The sequence below is a fragment of the Thamnophis sirtalis genome, unplaced genomic scaffold (assembly GCF_051295495.1).
Source record: "Thamnophis sirtalis isolate CommonGarterSnake01/CBP01778 unplaced genomic scaffold, rThaSir2_p1.2 scaffold_14, whole genome shotgun sequence".
NCBI lineage: Eukaryota > Metazoa > Chordata > Lepidosauria > Squamata > Natricidae > Thamnophis > Thamnophis sirtalis.
Genome location: NW_028261394.1, coordinates 28,092,191 through 28,105,787, shown reverse-complemented (window position 1 = coordinate 28,105,787; position 13,597 = coordinate 28,092,191). Strand labels below are relative to the sequence as shown.

At 45.4% G+C, this 13,597-nt stretch overlaps 1 protein-coding gene across 2 annotated transcripts in view; it reads left to right on the top strand.

Moving 5' to 3' along the window:
• LOC106548316 (F-box/LRR-repeat protein 8) overlaps positions 1-5,734 on the top strand; it is a 17,438-nt gene extending 11,704 nt beyond the window's left edge. For both annotated transcript variants that reach the window (XM_087728838.1, XM_087728839.1), the window contains exon 4: positions 2,584-5,734. In XM_087728838.1, coding sequence (XP_087584964.1) covers positions 2,584-3,559 — 976 coding nt within the window. In that variant the 3' untranslated portion in view covers positions 3,560-5,734. The remainder of the gene's footprint in view (positions 1-2,583) is intronic.
• Positions 5,735-13,597: the final 7,863 nt, after the last annotated feature.

The following is a 13,597-nucleotide window of genomic DNA, read 5'->3' as shown; positions in this document are numbered from 1 at the left end:
CATTTTGTTAAGCTGTCTAGAACAATAATAAAGCAGTCTTTAAAAAACCAAGTCTAATAATTTGAACATTCTATAGGCATTTGTAGTTATTGACCTACCCCCTTGCATCAAACAGCAAACCGTCTGATTAGCACAAGAAAAAAAATTCTGCCTCCGCCTCCCAGCAGTTTCACTTTCAATTTCAGCATGGACTTCCTGATCATCAGCAATCAGGGATTGCTATAGCCTATTGCAGCCTCCACAGGCTCCATTTTCCCAATTTGTATAAGACGCACCCAAATTCTCATCCTCTTTTTTTGGGGGGGGGGAGTGCGTCTTATACTCCGAAAAATGTGGTAGCTTTTGGCTTGATATATACCGTATTTCCCTGAAAATATGACCTACCTCAAAATTAAGCCCTAGCTTGATTTTTACATGTGTGCCCAAAATAAGCCTTAATTAAGACCCCACCCACTCCAGGGTGCAGGGGTAATAATTAAGCTAGGCTGGGGATGGGGGAGGCAGCTGCCCTACTACTTGCCTTTGGACAGTTGCAGCCAGACTTCGCACACCCCGACACCTGCCTTGCCGGCCTATTTCTTCTGCAGCCGGCAAGGGTTTCCTGAAAGCCTCTGCAGCCGATAACAAAGCTCCGGATCAATCAAACAGAGCTGCGGCCTCAGAAGACACTCCTGAAGGCCCCTGACCGAAAAGGTAGCCGAGGGCGACATGCACAAGTGAGGTTAGCGGATGACTCCCCCCCTCCGAAAATAAGACCTGGTGCCTTTTTTGGTGGGGAAACCAATTACGAGAGAGGGTCTTATTTTCGGGGAAACACGGTATAATCTAGGTCTTAGGGAATCCAAGCTGCTATTTATGGCTTAGTGCACAGTATGAACCCTGCCAGTGGTGTCTTATTCCATAAACTCTTGATTAAGGAGACAATGGGTTTCAGGGAGGCATGAAGCTTCTTCTGCACAGTCACTAGCTGTAGCGAGGCCTCTCAGGCCACAGGTTTGAACTTGAACAGCGCACCAACTCCAAACCTACCAGACCAGTTTCTGATGGACTTTGAGACAGGAAGCAACCTGGTAAGGATGACGATTGATGGGTGTTGGCCAACTTGTGGGTCTGATTCCTGGTCGGATCTGCTGACATCGATACATATTTTTCTAGAACAGGTACTAAGGAAATGGATTAAGTGATGATAGATAGATAGATAGATAGATAGATAGATAGATAGATAGATAGATAGATAGATAGATAGATATTGATAGATGATAGATAGATAGAGATTGATAGATGATAGATAGACAGAGAGATAGATCGATAGACAGACAGACAGACAAACAGACAGATACAAATTGATAGATGATAGATAGATGATAGAGAGAGAGAGAGAGACAGACAGACAGACACACAGAGAGAGAGAGAGATAGAAAATAGATAGATACAGATTGATAGATGATAGAGATAGATAGATAGATAGATAGATAGATAGATAGATAGATAGATAGATAGATAGATAGATAGATAGATAGATATGGATTGACACATAGAGATTTTTTGAGGAGAAAGAGAGAAAAATATTTTGAGGATTCCCAGGATGGATGGATAGATGGACAGAGATGATGAAGATGTTTTGAGGAGAAAGAGAGAGAGAAATGTTTTGAGGATTCCTATTTATTTATATATATATATGTATGTATGTATGTATGTATGTATGTATGTATGTATGTATGTATGTATGTATATATATATATATATATATATATATATATATATATATATATATATATATATATATATATATATATATATATATATATATATATATATATATATATAAGATTTTTACAACCCCTGGTAAGCCCCAATTATGGGAGGAAGCTAACTGCTTCCATCATCTGTCAATCGGCTCGTCACAAGAGTCCATCACGACAGAAACCCAATATTTTTTACTGTTGCCTTTGTTATATTTGTGTTTTTTTATTTGTGCTGATAAATAAATAAAGGGAGACTAGTATAGATCTATTTCAAGCTATTTATTCAAATCCCAGTAAGGGTATGGCTAGCTGATGAGAGCTAAATAGCTTGAAATAGATCTATACTAGTCTCCCTTTATTTATTTATCAGCACAAATAAACATACACACACACACACACACACACACACACACGTATGTATGTATGTATGTATGTATGTATGTATGTAAAGTTATATAGAGATGTAGAGAGAGATGGGTGGATGGGTGGATGGACAGACAGACAGATAATAGAGATGTTTTGAGAAGAGAGAAATGTTTTGAGGATTCCCATGATAGATAGATAAGATGATAGATAGGTAAGTAGGTAGGTACGTAGGTAGGTGGATAGATGGATGGATGGATGGATGGATGGATGGATGGATGAGATGTTTGGAGGATTCCTAAAATAAGTAGACAGACAGATAGACAGACAGGTAGATGTTTTGAGAAAGAAAGCGGGGGCAAGAGGGAGGGAGGGAGGCTGGATGAATTATGATGTTTTCATTTGCTGTAATTCCAACACTGCTCCCATGATAGTCTTTTTTTTTATTATTCCTACCCTCCCATCTGTTCCCCAGGTGTGTGGTCAAAGATGAAGACGCCGCTCTGCAGAATTTGCACCAGTCCCTACGCCACATCAGGCACCTCAAGGTGGCTTTCGACCAGTCCAAGGAAGGGATCCGTCAGAAGGTCTGCCAGATCCTGGACCTTCTGGCCAAGCAGAACCACAAGCTGCAGGCCTTGTCCATCGAATGCATGGGAGAAAACCCATTTTTTTATTCCGGCCAAGACATCCTGCAGAGCATCAGGGGCATCTGCCAGAGCCAGAACCGAATCGACCTGCGGCGCATCGATTTTCGGGCCATGCCTTTCACCCTGGACGATGGGATCGTCCAGCTCGTGGCCTCCAGCAGCCCGAATCTGCACACTTTGTACCTGAACAATCGTACTTTAGTTTGCAATGTCACTCCGGAGACAATCATTGAGCTGCTGAAGTCTTGCCCCCAATTGTCCACCTTAGGGGTCTATTATGCCAGCCTCTCCGAGGAAGTCTTTAAGGAACTGGTGACCCTCAGCCGACCGACTTTCAAGTGCCTGGATATTTTCTGCGAGCGGCTGGACAAATACATTCCCGTGATTTCGGAGGAGCTGTGGGCTTTGGTGTGCGAGAAATATCCCCAGCTCTATGTCCATCTGGAACTGGACCACACGGTCCCCCAGTGGAAGATCCCACGGATCTTGAAGCCCAACATCCCGGTGACGGAGTTGCAGCTGAACACTTTTGCCTACATGGTGTATCAGATCCGCTTCGCCACCCTCAACTACAGCGGCACTTTGGAGAAGCTCGTCCTTCGCACCACCTCCTCGGACGAACTCAACACCTCGCTCGTCGATTTGGCCCGAAAATGCGCCCGCTTGAAAGAGGTCCACTGTTTCTGCGTGGTCAGCCATGCGGTGGTGGACGCTTTCCTATCAAGCTGCCCGAGGTTGGAAAGTTACACCCTGAAGACATCCAAAGAACGCAGTCCGTGGCAACCCACCACCACCTTGTGATTGTGCTTAAGGGTTTTTACTTTCGGGTCACGAGAAGAGGGAACATTGACAATTCAGCTTCTTCTACTAGGTTCACTCGTGGTTGTTTATTTATGACAGGGCCAGGGGTGAAATGCTACCAGTTCTGACCAGGTCACTAGAACCGGTAGCAAAAAATGCTAAGGTTCGCCAGAATAGGGAGCTAAAAAAAAGGTTTAAAAAATGAAAAAAAGAGATTCCATGATGTTTACCGTATTTTTGGAGTATAAGATGCACCTTTGCCCCCCCCCCCCAAAAGAGGGTGAAAATCTGGGTACCTCTTATCCACTGAATACAGCACTTTTGGCCTCCTGAAACCCCACCCCCTTTGCAAAAATGGCCATGCAGAGCCTTTAGGAGGCTTATAGAGTGCTCCTCGGGGCTGGGGAGGGCAAAATGAGTGAAAAATAGTCTGCTTTTTGCTTGTTTTTGCCCTCCCAGCCCTCAGAAGCAAACTATAAGCCTCCTAAAGGCTATGCATGCCCTTTATTTTGTCAAAAAACGGTCCCGTTTTTGTGAAAAAAAGCCATTTTTGGGCAGTCTGCAGAGTGCAAAAACTTTTTTTTTTAATTTGCCTCTTCAAAATCTTGGTGCGTCATACTCTGAAAAATACAGTAGCTATGAACCACATGATTGTGGGAAGCTTTCCCCCCCACACTTTTTAAAGCATTTTTCCCCTACCTATTCGCCTGAACCAACAGGAAAAAAATGCTTTAAAAAGTGAAAAAAAGTTGGGCATGCCCACCCAGTCACATAACCCACCACCAAGCCTTGCCACAGAACTGGTGGCAACAAAATTTAGACTTCACCACTGGACACGGCACAAGGTTATAATGCCAGCTTGTTTCTCCCAAAAGGAAATCAGTGAAGGGAAGTCAAGAATGGAAGGGCTGTTCCTTGAGAGCCCTAAGCTGTGTGTCTGTGTGTGTTTGTGTCTGTGTGTGTTTTAAAGCTTACGGTATTATGGAAATCCAACCCATTTAGATCAGGAAGCCTTGGCAAAGCAAACCATGTTTTAATGCCATGCATGAACTCTGACTTATTGTCTGGTAGGAATGCAATCATGGTTAGAAGCCTATTTTAGCGGACGGAGAGGACGTGAGTTCTGCAGGTGATTCGTGACCAACAACCATCCTGTGGTCGTGCTCAAGGGCTTTACTTCACATCACAAGAAGACGGACATCGTTAACTCCAGAAGGATCTCCCATGCTTTTATCCCTTGGCCCAAGGTGTGATCTCAACTTGTTTCTCCAAAAGGAAACCAATGACCAGAAGTCAAGATTGGAGTATTGCTTCTTGCGAACACTGGGTTATTCTGTGTATGTATGTGTGTCTGTTTTACAGGTTAGGATCGGGATGGCGAACCTGTGGCACGCATGCCAGAGGTGGTACACAGAATCCTTTCTTTGGGCATGTGTGTCGTTGCAAGTTGCTCTTCTGGTTTCCAATGTGCTGGCCAGCTGGTCTTCGTGAGCATAGGAGTGCCAGAAAATGGCCTGAAAAACAGCCACAAACAGCCTCGAAAAGACCTGAAAACACTGCAAAAAAAAAAAAGCCTGAAAATGCCCCCCCAAATGCCTAAAAGCAGGCCATTTTGGGATCGTTTTCTGGACCAAAAACTGCCTGAAAAACAGCCAAAAACAGCCTTGAAAATGCACAAAAAACAGTCTGAAAATAGCCTGAAAATGCCCCCCAAAGGCATAAAAAGCAGGGCATTTGGGGGCCGTTTTCCACCCCCAAAACAGTCCCAAAAATGGCCCGAAAAACACCCAACAACACCCTTGAAAAGGCCCAAAAACCAGCCCCAAAAGCATCTGAAATCATCAGAGGTGCTCCCCCCACATTTTTTGCATGCTTTTTTCACCCTCCCTAGGCTCCAGAGGCTTTATAGGCGCCTGGGGAGGGCGAAAACAGCCTCCCCCGCACCCCTGGAGGCCCTCCGGAGGCTTCAGGGACCTTCAGGAGACTTCCCTGGAGCCTTTGGAGGACTAAAAAGGACACTATGAGCAAACTGGAAGTCACTTTAGGGCCCTTTTTAGCCCTCCGGAGGCTTCAGGGAAACCTCCTGGAGGTCCCTGAAGCCTCCGGAGGCCTTAAACTGACCCTACGAGCAAACCAGAAGTCCGTTCCCGAACTTCCTGTTTGCCCATAGGGCCGTTTTTTCACACTCTGGAGGCTTCAGGGAAGCTCCTGAAGCCTCCGGGGGGGGGGGGGATTCTTTTCGCCCTCCCCAGGCTCCTATAAAGCCTCTGGAGCCTGTGGAGGGCAAAAATGGCTTTTGAAAAAGCTGAATTCAGCTGGCCAGCTGATGACAATGCTTCATGTGCCCTGACAAATGGCTCCGTGTGCGTGCCATAGGTTCGCCATCCCGGGGTTAGCGCAGTATATGAACTCAGGGCTTTGTCTGGGAGGAACACAATCATGGACAGGCAGCCATTTTAGAAGAACATGATGTTTACAGCAGCAGGGACCAACCTTTGCGGCTTGGTGGCCTGGCTGAGCGGGAGGGGGAGAGAAGGGAACTGGACTGCTTGAACGTGCGCGCCAGTTGAGCTGTGCGCACACATGCTCCAGCCAGTCACTCGCGCCATCCACTTCTGAGTAGGCCATAGCATGATAGTGGGCTGCAGCCCGGGATTGGGGACCCCTGGTGTACGGGATAAGCAAGGGAGGACAACGAGTGTCATGCCTGTTAACGACCACATGTGCGCACACATGCTCCAGCCAGTTACTCGCGCCATCCACTTCTGAGTAGGCCATAGCATGATAGTGGGCTGCAGCCCGGGGTTGGGGACCCCTGGTGTACGGGATAAGCAAGGGAGGACAACGGATGTCATGCCTGTTACGACCACATGGTGGCACTGATACACTGATGGAAAGATCAGGCTTGGGCGCTAGCAAAGTTGAACTATTGCCATGTGCAAATTCTTCTCTCTTCTGATTAAGCCAGAAGGGGCACTTTTGGTTGTGCAAACTGCCGAGTGTGTTTTTAAAAACCAGATGCACTTTAGGTAGGTGGCAAGTCAGGTGAACTACTGATCGAGTTGTCGGCATAGATAATAGACACGTACAGTACTTTTTAACGAAATTCACTTCTGGAGTAAACAAAGCAGAGTAGAAATAAATTCACAAAAGCAATTCAAGCCAAATTAAAATCCATAAACAGTGGGAGCACATAATTTTAGTTTTTTAAATATATTTATGTTAACATCTTCCAAAGCATATATACATCGTATCTTTCTGTTCCTCGTCACCGGATCTAATTAATAAGAATTGTTTGAGTTGCTGAATTGTTTATTTTCTTTACTTTTGGCCAATGATAGTACAATGCATATTATATTTTATTATCCTAGTTCACAATTAAAAAAAACAGCATTTTACCATTGTACCTACCAGACTCATCTGCTTCAATAAATAGGATTTTAAAAAAGCCACAGGTTACAATCTAGAATGGCTTGATTCACACGTCATACTAAGGCAAAGACTAACAGGTAGCCATGATTTAGTTGACTAGGTAACTATGATTTAGAGTGTGACTATAGCAAATTCTGAATTTGTCAATTTGTAATTATGATCAATGTGATTTAGTGTAAGAAGTAAACCAGCCAATGTGACTATTGCTGAGAATTTTGGATAGTGATGTACAGGTTCACAGAGGCATATCACTGTTCAGGAAGGCAGTTTTAAATATAGATAATTATTCTGACCACCCCCCCCTCCGTACGGTGAAGCACGCCGACACAAGATTACTGCTAGACAATTTATTCACAGTAAATTAACACACCGACAAGACTTTGGCAGCAATCCAGACTTCCAAGATAAGACATACACACAAGAGCGTCTCCAGTGTTAGTATATTAGTCAAATCCTGCAAACAGCCTCCTCCCAAAGTCTCTCCTTATATACTCTCTTGGGAGGGGCCTAATCACAACCACCTGGGTCCAATTATCTCCTTTGTCTCCTTAATTGTTGCCGGCGTTTATCCTCCCGCCTCCTCGGGAGTCCAGGACCAATTCCCTCTGAACCTCATCAGTGCTCAAAGGCCTGACATCTTCACCACTGTTCCAGGGCCTGACGTCATGGGCACACTCCCTTTGGCTTTCAGCGCTGCTCCATGCCTCAGGCGTCTCCTGGTGGCCAACCAGCCTCTCTGGTCCCTGCTCGGAGTCAGAACCCTGTCCAGGGTCCTCCACATCTTCAAGTGTCGACTCATAGGGCCCCTTGCTATCGGAGTCTGTTTGCAGTTTCCCAATGGCTCCTGCTGGACCACAACAGATAATCCTCGAAAATTGAGCCCAAAATTTCTGTTGCTAAGCGAGGAAGCTAAGTGCATTTTGCTCCATTTTACAACCTTTCTTGCTGCAGTTATTGAATCACTGCACTTCTTAAATTATTCACACGGCCGTTAAGTGAATCTGGCTTCTCCATTGACTTTGCACGTCAGACAGTCACAAAAGGGGATCACATGACCCGGGACTCTGCAACTGTCATAAATATGAGTCAGTGGCCAAGCGGCTGAATTTTTGATCACGTGACCTGCGGTCATGCTACAACAGTCATAAGTGTGAAAATTGGTCATAAGTCATTTTTAGGGTGCTGTTGTAACTTTGAATAGCCACTAAATGAATTGTTGTAAGTTGAGCACCACCTGTAATAAATAATAAGGTAAAGACCAATTTCTGGAATTATTTCCAACACATGAATAACGGCGCTGTGGCAGTTTTTCCTTCCTGTATCTTTCTATATTATTTTTAAAGCAGTAATTTAATTGATGGAATTTGAAGCCAAGGTGTTCAGCCAAAAGAACCATTGGCTTGGCTGGAGAGAAATAATTAGACAGGTCATGGACAACAGACTAATCAGGATTTATTACTAAATGGAGCATCCAGCATCCATGGAAGTCTACCTTTGAGAATCATTTACAAGGGAGCAAGGAAGGAAGGGAGAAAGCTGTGGTCCTGTTTGTTCTCACACAATAGTCACTTTGATAGGACACAATTGTGCTTCCTTAAACATTTCTATCCTGCCTTTCCATTATCAATTTAAACCCAAAGAAATAATCACATGAAGTGTTAATGCCACTTTATAAGGCCTTGGTAAGGCCACACTTGGAATCCTGCATCCAGTTTTGATCGCCACAATGTAAAAAAGATATGGAGACTCTAGAAAGAGTGCAGAGAAGAGCAACCAAGATGATGAGGGGACTGGAGACTAAAACATATGAAGAACCATTGCAGGAACTGGGTATGTCTAGTTTAATGAAAAGGAGGACTAGGGGAGAGATGATAGCAGTGTTCCAATATCTCAGGGGTTGCCACAAAGAGGAGGGAATCCAACTATTCTCCAAAGCACCTGAGGGTAGGACAAGAAGCAATGGGTGGAAACTAATCAAGGAGAGAAGCAAGCTAGAATTAAGGAGGAATTTCCTAAGAATAAGGTCAATTAACCAGTGGAACTACTTGCCTCCAGAAGTTGTGAATGCTCCAACACTGGAAGTTTTTAAGAAGGGATTGGATAATCATTTGTCTGATGTTGTGTAGGGTTTCCTGCCTAAGCAGGGGGTTGGACTAGAACAGTGGTCTCCAACCTTGGCCACTTTAAGACCTGTGGACTTCAACTCCTAGAGTTCCTCAGCCAGCTTTCCACAGGTCTTAAAGTGGTCAAGGTTGGAGACCACTGGACTAGAAGACCTCCAAGGTCCCTTCTAACTGTTATTCTATTATATTCTAAATATAGAAAGATTATGATATTACCAAAACTAAACAACCAAAAACAAACCCCCAACCCAAGCAATATATTAAAAAGATAACAAAAGAATCCATTGAATGTTTTATTCTAGCCGAACTCAAATCCTGCAGCCGTTCTTCCTATGGTTTAATCTCCAGGCCTTTGATCATCTTAGTTGCTCTTCTCTGAACTTTTTCCAAGGTCTCAGCATCTTTTTTGGAGCAAAACTGGTTGCAGTATTCCAGGTGTGGCCTTACCAGGTTTATATAGCATGCTGGGTAAACCATGGTTTACTCCTTCTGTGAAGCTAGTAATAGAGGTTTCTCCTTAATTCCAGGTTGCTTCTCTCTTTGGTTAGTTTCCAACCATTGTTTCTTGTCCTGCCTTCAGGTGCTTTGGAGAATAGGTTGAGCCCCTCTTCTTTGTGGCAGCCCTTCAAATACTGCAATATTCCTACCATGCCCCACCTAGTCCTTCTTTTCTCTAGACTACCCAATTCCTGCAACCCTCATTCATATCTTTTAATCTCCAGTCCTTTAGGAATCTCTCCTGGATCAGTTTCCATCCATTATTCCTTGTCTGGCCTTCTGGTGCTTTGGGAAATAGCTTGGCCCCTTCCTCTCTGTGGCAGCTCCTCAAATATTGGAATACTCCTATCATGTCCTCACCTAGCCCCTCTTTTCTCTAGACTAGTCAAACCCAAATCCTGCAGCCGTTCTCCCTACGGTTTAGTCTCCAGGCCTTTGACCATCTTAGTTGCTCTCCTCTCAACTTTTTCCAAAGTCTCAACATCTTTTTTTGGAGTAACATTAATTGCCAGGTGTGGCAACCTGGTAAGGCCAGGTGTGGCTATATAAAGCATGCTGGGTAAACCATGGTTTGCTCCTTCTGTGAAGCTGGGAATAGATTGAATGGCCAGATGAAAGGGGGAAGCGTGGGATCCTCCTGGCTGGACAGAACTGCTGTTCTCCAACAACGCAACGTGCCCTCCACCTCCGGGAAGGAAAGAGTTAAAAGCGCCAGGTGTGAGAGAGAAGCGGGGGGGGGCTTCTCCGGCTCCGAGCATGCGCATTCCACCTACCTGCCCCGCCGTCTAAGATCTGATTGCGCGCAGGTGCCGCCCGAGAGCCACGTGGAGCTGCGGCAGAAAAAGAAGGCGCGATGCGCGTGGCGCGAGGCTGGTGCTCGGAGGGCAGGTGGGTGTTGGTGAGCCTGCAGGGTGGGGTGCTGAACCGCTGAGACTTTGGGTAACCCCTAGCTCAGCCCCCTCTTCCTCCCTTTCTGGCAATGTGGGCAAACGGTAACTAACTTTACTGGGGTTAACTTAGTTTCTTGGGTTTGCCCAATGCATACAACTCTTGAGGGGTCTTTGATGTTCTCTGAGCTGGGTCGTTTTCATGCAGATTTCCTTACCCAACTAGGCAACATCATCAGGGCTAGAAGGGGTTTGTGTAGGGAAGGAGCAGGAGAAGGGGAAGAGGAGGAGAACTGTGGGGTCCTTGGTGCTCTCTGAGCTGGGTAGTTCTGTGCAGATGTTTCCTTAACCAACTAGGTAACATCATCAGGGCTAATGAATGTGGCTTATTCCCTTGTTTATAAAGAGTAGCACTGGGCTTGGTTGTTTTCTTGCAGACGTTTCCTTACCCAACTAGGCAACATCATCAGGGCTAGAAGGGAGTGGGGTTTGTGTAGGGAAGGAGCGGGAGAAGGAGGAGGGCTGTGGGGTCCTTGGTGCTGTCTGAGCTGGGTAGTTTTGTGCAGACGTTTCATCACCCAACTAGGTAACATCATCAGGGTGAGAAGGGAGTGGGGTTTGTGTAATGAAGAGGAGGAAGACTGGAGGGTCCTTGGTGGTCTCTGAGCTTAGCAGTTTTCTTGCAGACGTTTTGGGCATAAGTTGAGGACTGACTGTAGTGATTTGGCTACTTGGAAGGAAAGTGTGTCATACAAACCTCGGCATGGCACTAAATTATTTTGTTAAACCCGGGTTGAGGTAGCCAGAATAATAATGTGGTAAGAAGGTGGTTAAGCCAAGTCCAGCAAGAGGTGTTGTGAGTGGGCTTTGCGGGCAGCTGTGCGTTTCTTTGAACCTGGCTTATTGAATAAACCACCATTGTCCTGCTTCACAGGTGCCTTCCCCACCTAATGCCTTGTGTTCACCACAAGCTTACTTGTGGTTCAATGGGCTGTGATTTATTGTCCTCATTTCGGAAGGTCCTTGCCATGCTCTGAACTACAACCAAACCCCATGGAGTGGATTCAACCCAGAAAGCTGGGCTTAAATACAGGCAGTCCTTGACTTACGACCACAATTGAGGCCGAAACTGAGAAATTTGCTAACCTAGCCATTTTATTACCTTTCTTACCACAGTTGTTAAATGAATTGCTGCAGTTCTTCAGTTAGTAACACGGATGTTAAGTGAATCTGGTTTCTCCGTTGACCTGGCTTCTCAGAAGGTTGCAAAAGGGGATTGCGTAAGCCCCCCCTCCCCGGACACTACAACCGTCATAAATTTGAGTCAGTTATCAAGCGTGTCCAAATGTAAATTACGTGACCATGGGGATACTGCAACAGTCATAAGTGTGAAAAACAGCCCTAAGTTGCTTTTTTCAGTGCTGCTGTAACTTCGGTCACTAAGTGAACTGTTGTCAGTAACAAGGACTACCTGCGGTTGCACATTGTATTGATTGAATTTCTATTGCGCTCTGACTAACTGATAGATCATCTCTGGCTTTACAATACAATAAAAGTTTAAAAAGTGGTCGAAAGAATTGAAATTGGAATAAAGAGTTGAAAATTGAACTTAAAAACCAAGAGGATGGACAGCCAGGGGGTGAAAAGTTTATCTTATCCTGTCAGCCCCCTAACGCTCCCCCCCCAATATCCCAGGCTAAGCGCCAGAGCAGAGTGTGTTAGACCTGGGATGGTGAACGTAGGCATCTGTGCCCGAGGTGGCACACAGAGCCTTCTCTATGCTTACGCAGGCCATTGCCAGCTGCTCTTCTGCTTTCCTGCTGGCATGGTCTTCGTGGGAGCTGGAGCACTGGAAAATTGCCAAAAAAATGGACATTTTCCAGGACATTTTCCAGACTGTTTTCAGGCTGTTTTCCAGGACATTTCAAGCTGTTTTTCCATTTTTCAGGCCATTTTCCAGCTGTTTTTCAGGCTGTTTTTCCATCTTTCAGGCCATTTTCTGGGCCTTTTTTCAGTCTGTTTTCCTGGCCATTTTCTGGGCTATTTTCAGGCCACTTTCAGGCTGTTTTTCAGGGTGTTTTTCTGTTTTTCAGGGCGTTTTCTAGGGCGTTTTTCAGGCTGTTTTTTCATTTTTCAGGCCATTTTCTGGGCCTTTTTCCAGGCCGTTTTCCAGGCCATTTTCTGGGCCCAAAAAACAGTGCCAAAAATGGCACCAAAAATGCCCCCCAAAACAGCCCCAAAATAGGCCAGTGCGTGCTGGCCAGCTGGTCTTTGGGTGTCCAGTGCTGTTGTGCGCATGCATGCACGTTCCAGTTTGGGTGCATTTGCCAAAAATGTTTGCCATCACTGTTTTAGGCTCCTCTGGAAGGGAGGATCTTACCTCTGATGGGAGAGGTAGCCCTTAACTTATGATCCCAACATTTCTCTTGCATGGTGAGTCGGTTGTTAAGTGAGTTTTGTCCCATTTTATGACATTTCTTGGCACTGTTGTTAAGTGAATCGCTGAAGCTGTTAGGTTAGTCAACAGTTGTTAAGTGAATCTGCCGTCTCCATTGACTTCGATGGTCAGGAGAAGGTCGGGATACTGTGACTGTCATAAATATGAGCCAGTTGCCAAAGGTCTGTATTTTGGGGCTGCTGCAATGGTCATAAGTGTGAAAAATGGTTAAAAAAGAAAAAGAAATAGGCCATGGTGGTGCCGTGGTTAGAATGCAGGCTACTTATGCTGCTTGCCGGCTGCCTGCAATTTGATAGATCAAATCTCACCAGGCTCAAGATTGACTCAGCCTTCCATCCTTCCGAGGTGGGTAAAATGAGGATCCAGATTGTTGGGGGCAAATGGGCTGGCTCTGTAAACCACTTAGAGAGGGCTGTGAAGCACAGTGAAGCGGTATATAAGTCTAAGTGCTTTTGCCCTTCCTTCCTTCCTTCCTTCCTTCCTTCCTTCCTTCCTTCCTTCCTTCCTTCCTTCCTTCCTTCCTTCCTTCCCAGTGGTTAGAATGCACTATTGTAGGCTAATTCTGTCTGCAGCCAGCAGTTCAATCCTGACCAGCTCAAGGGTGACTCAGCCTCTGTCTTTCCGAGGTGGGTAAAATTAG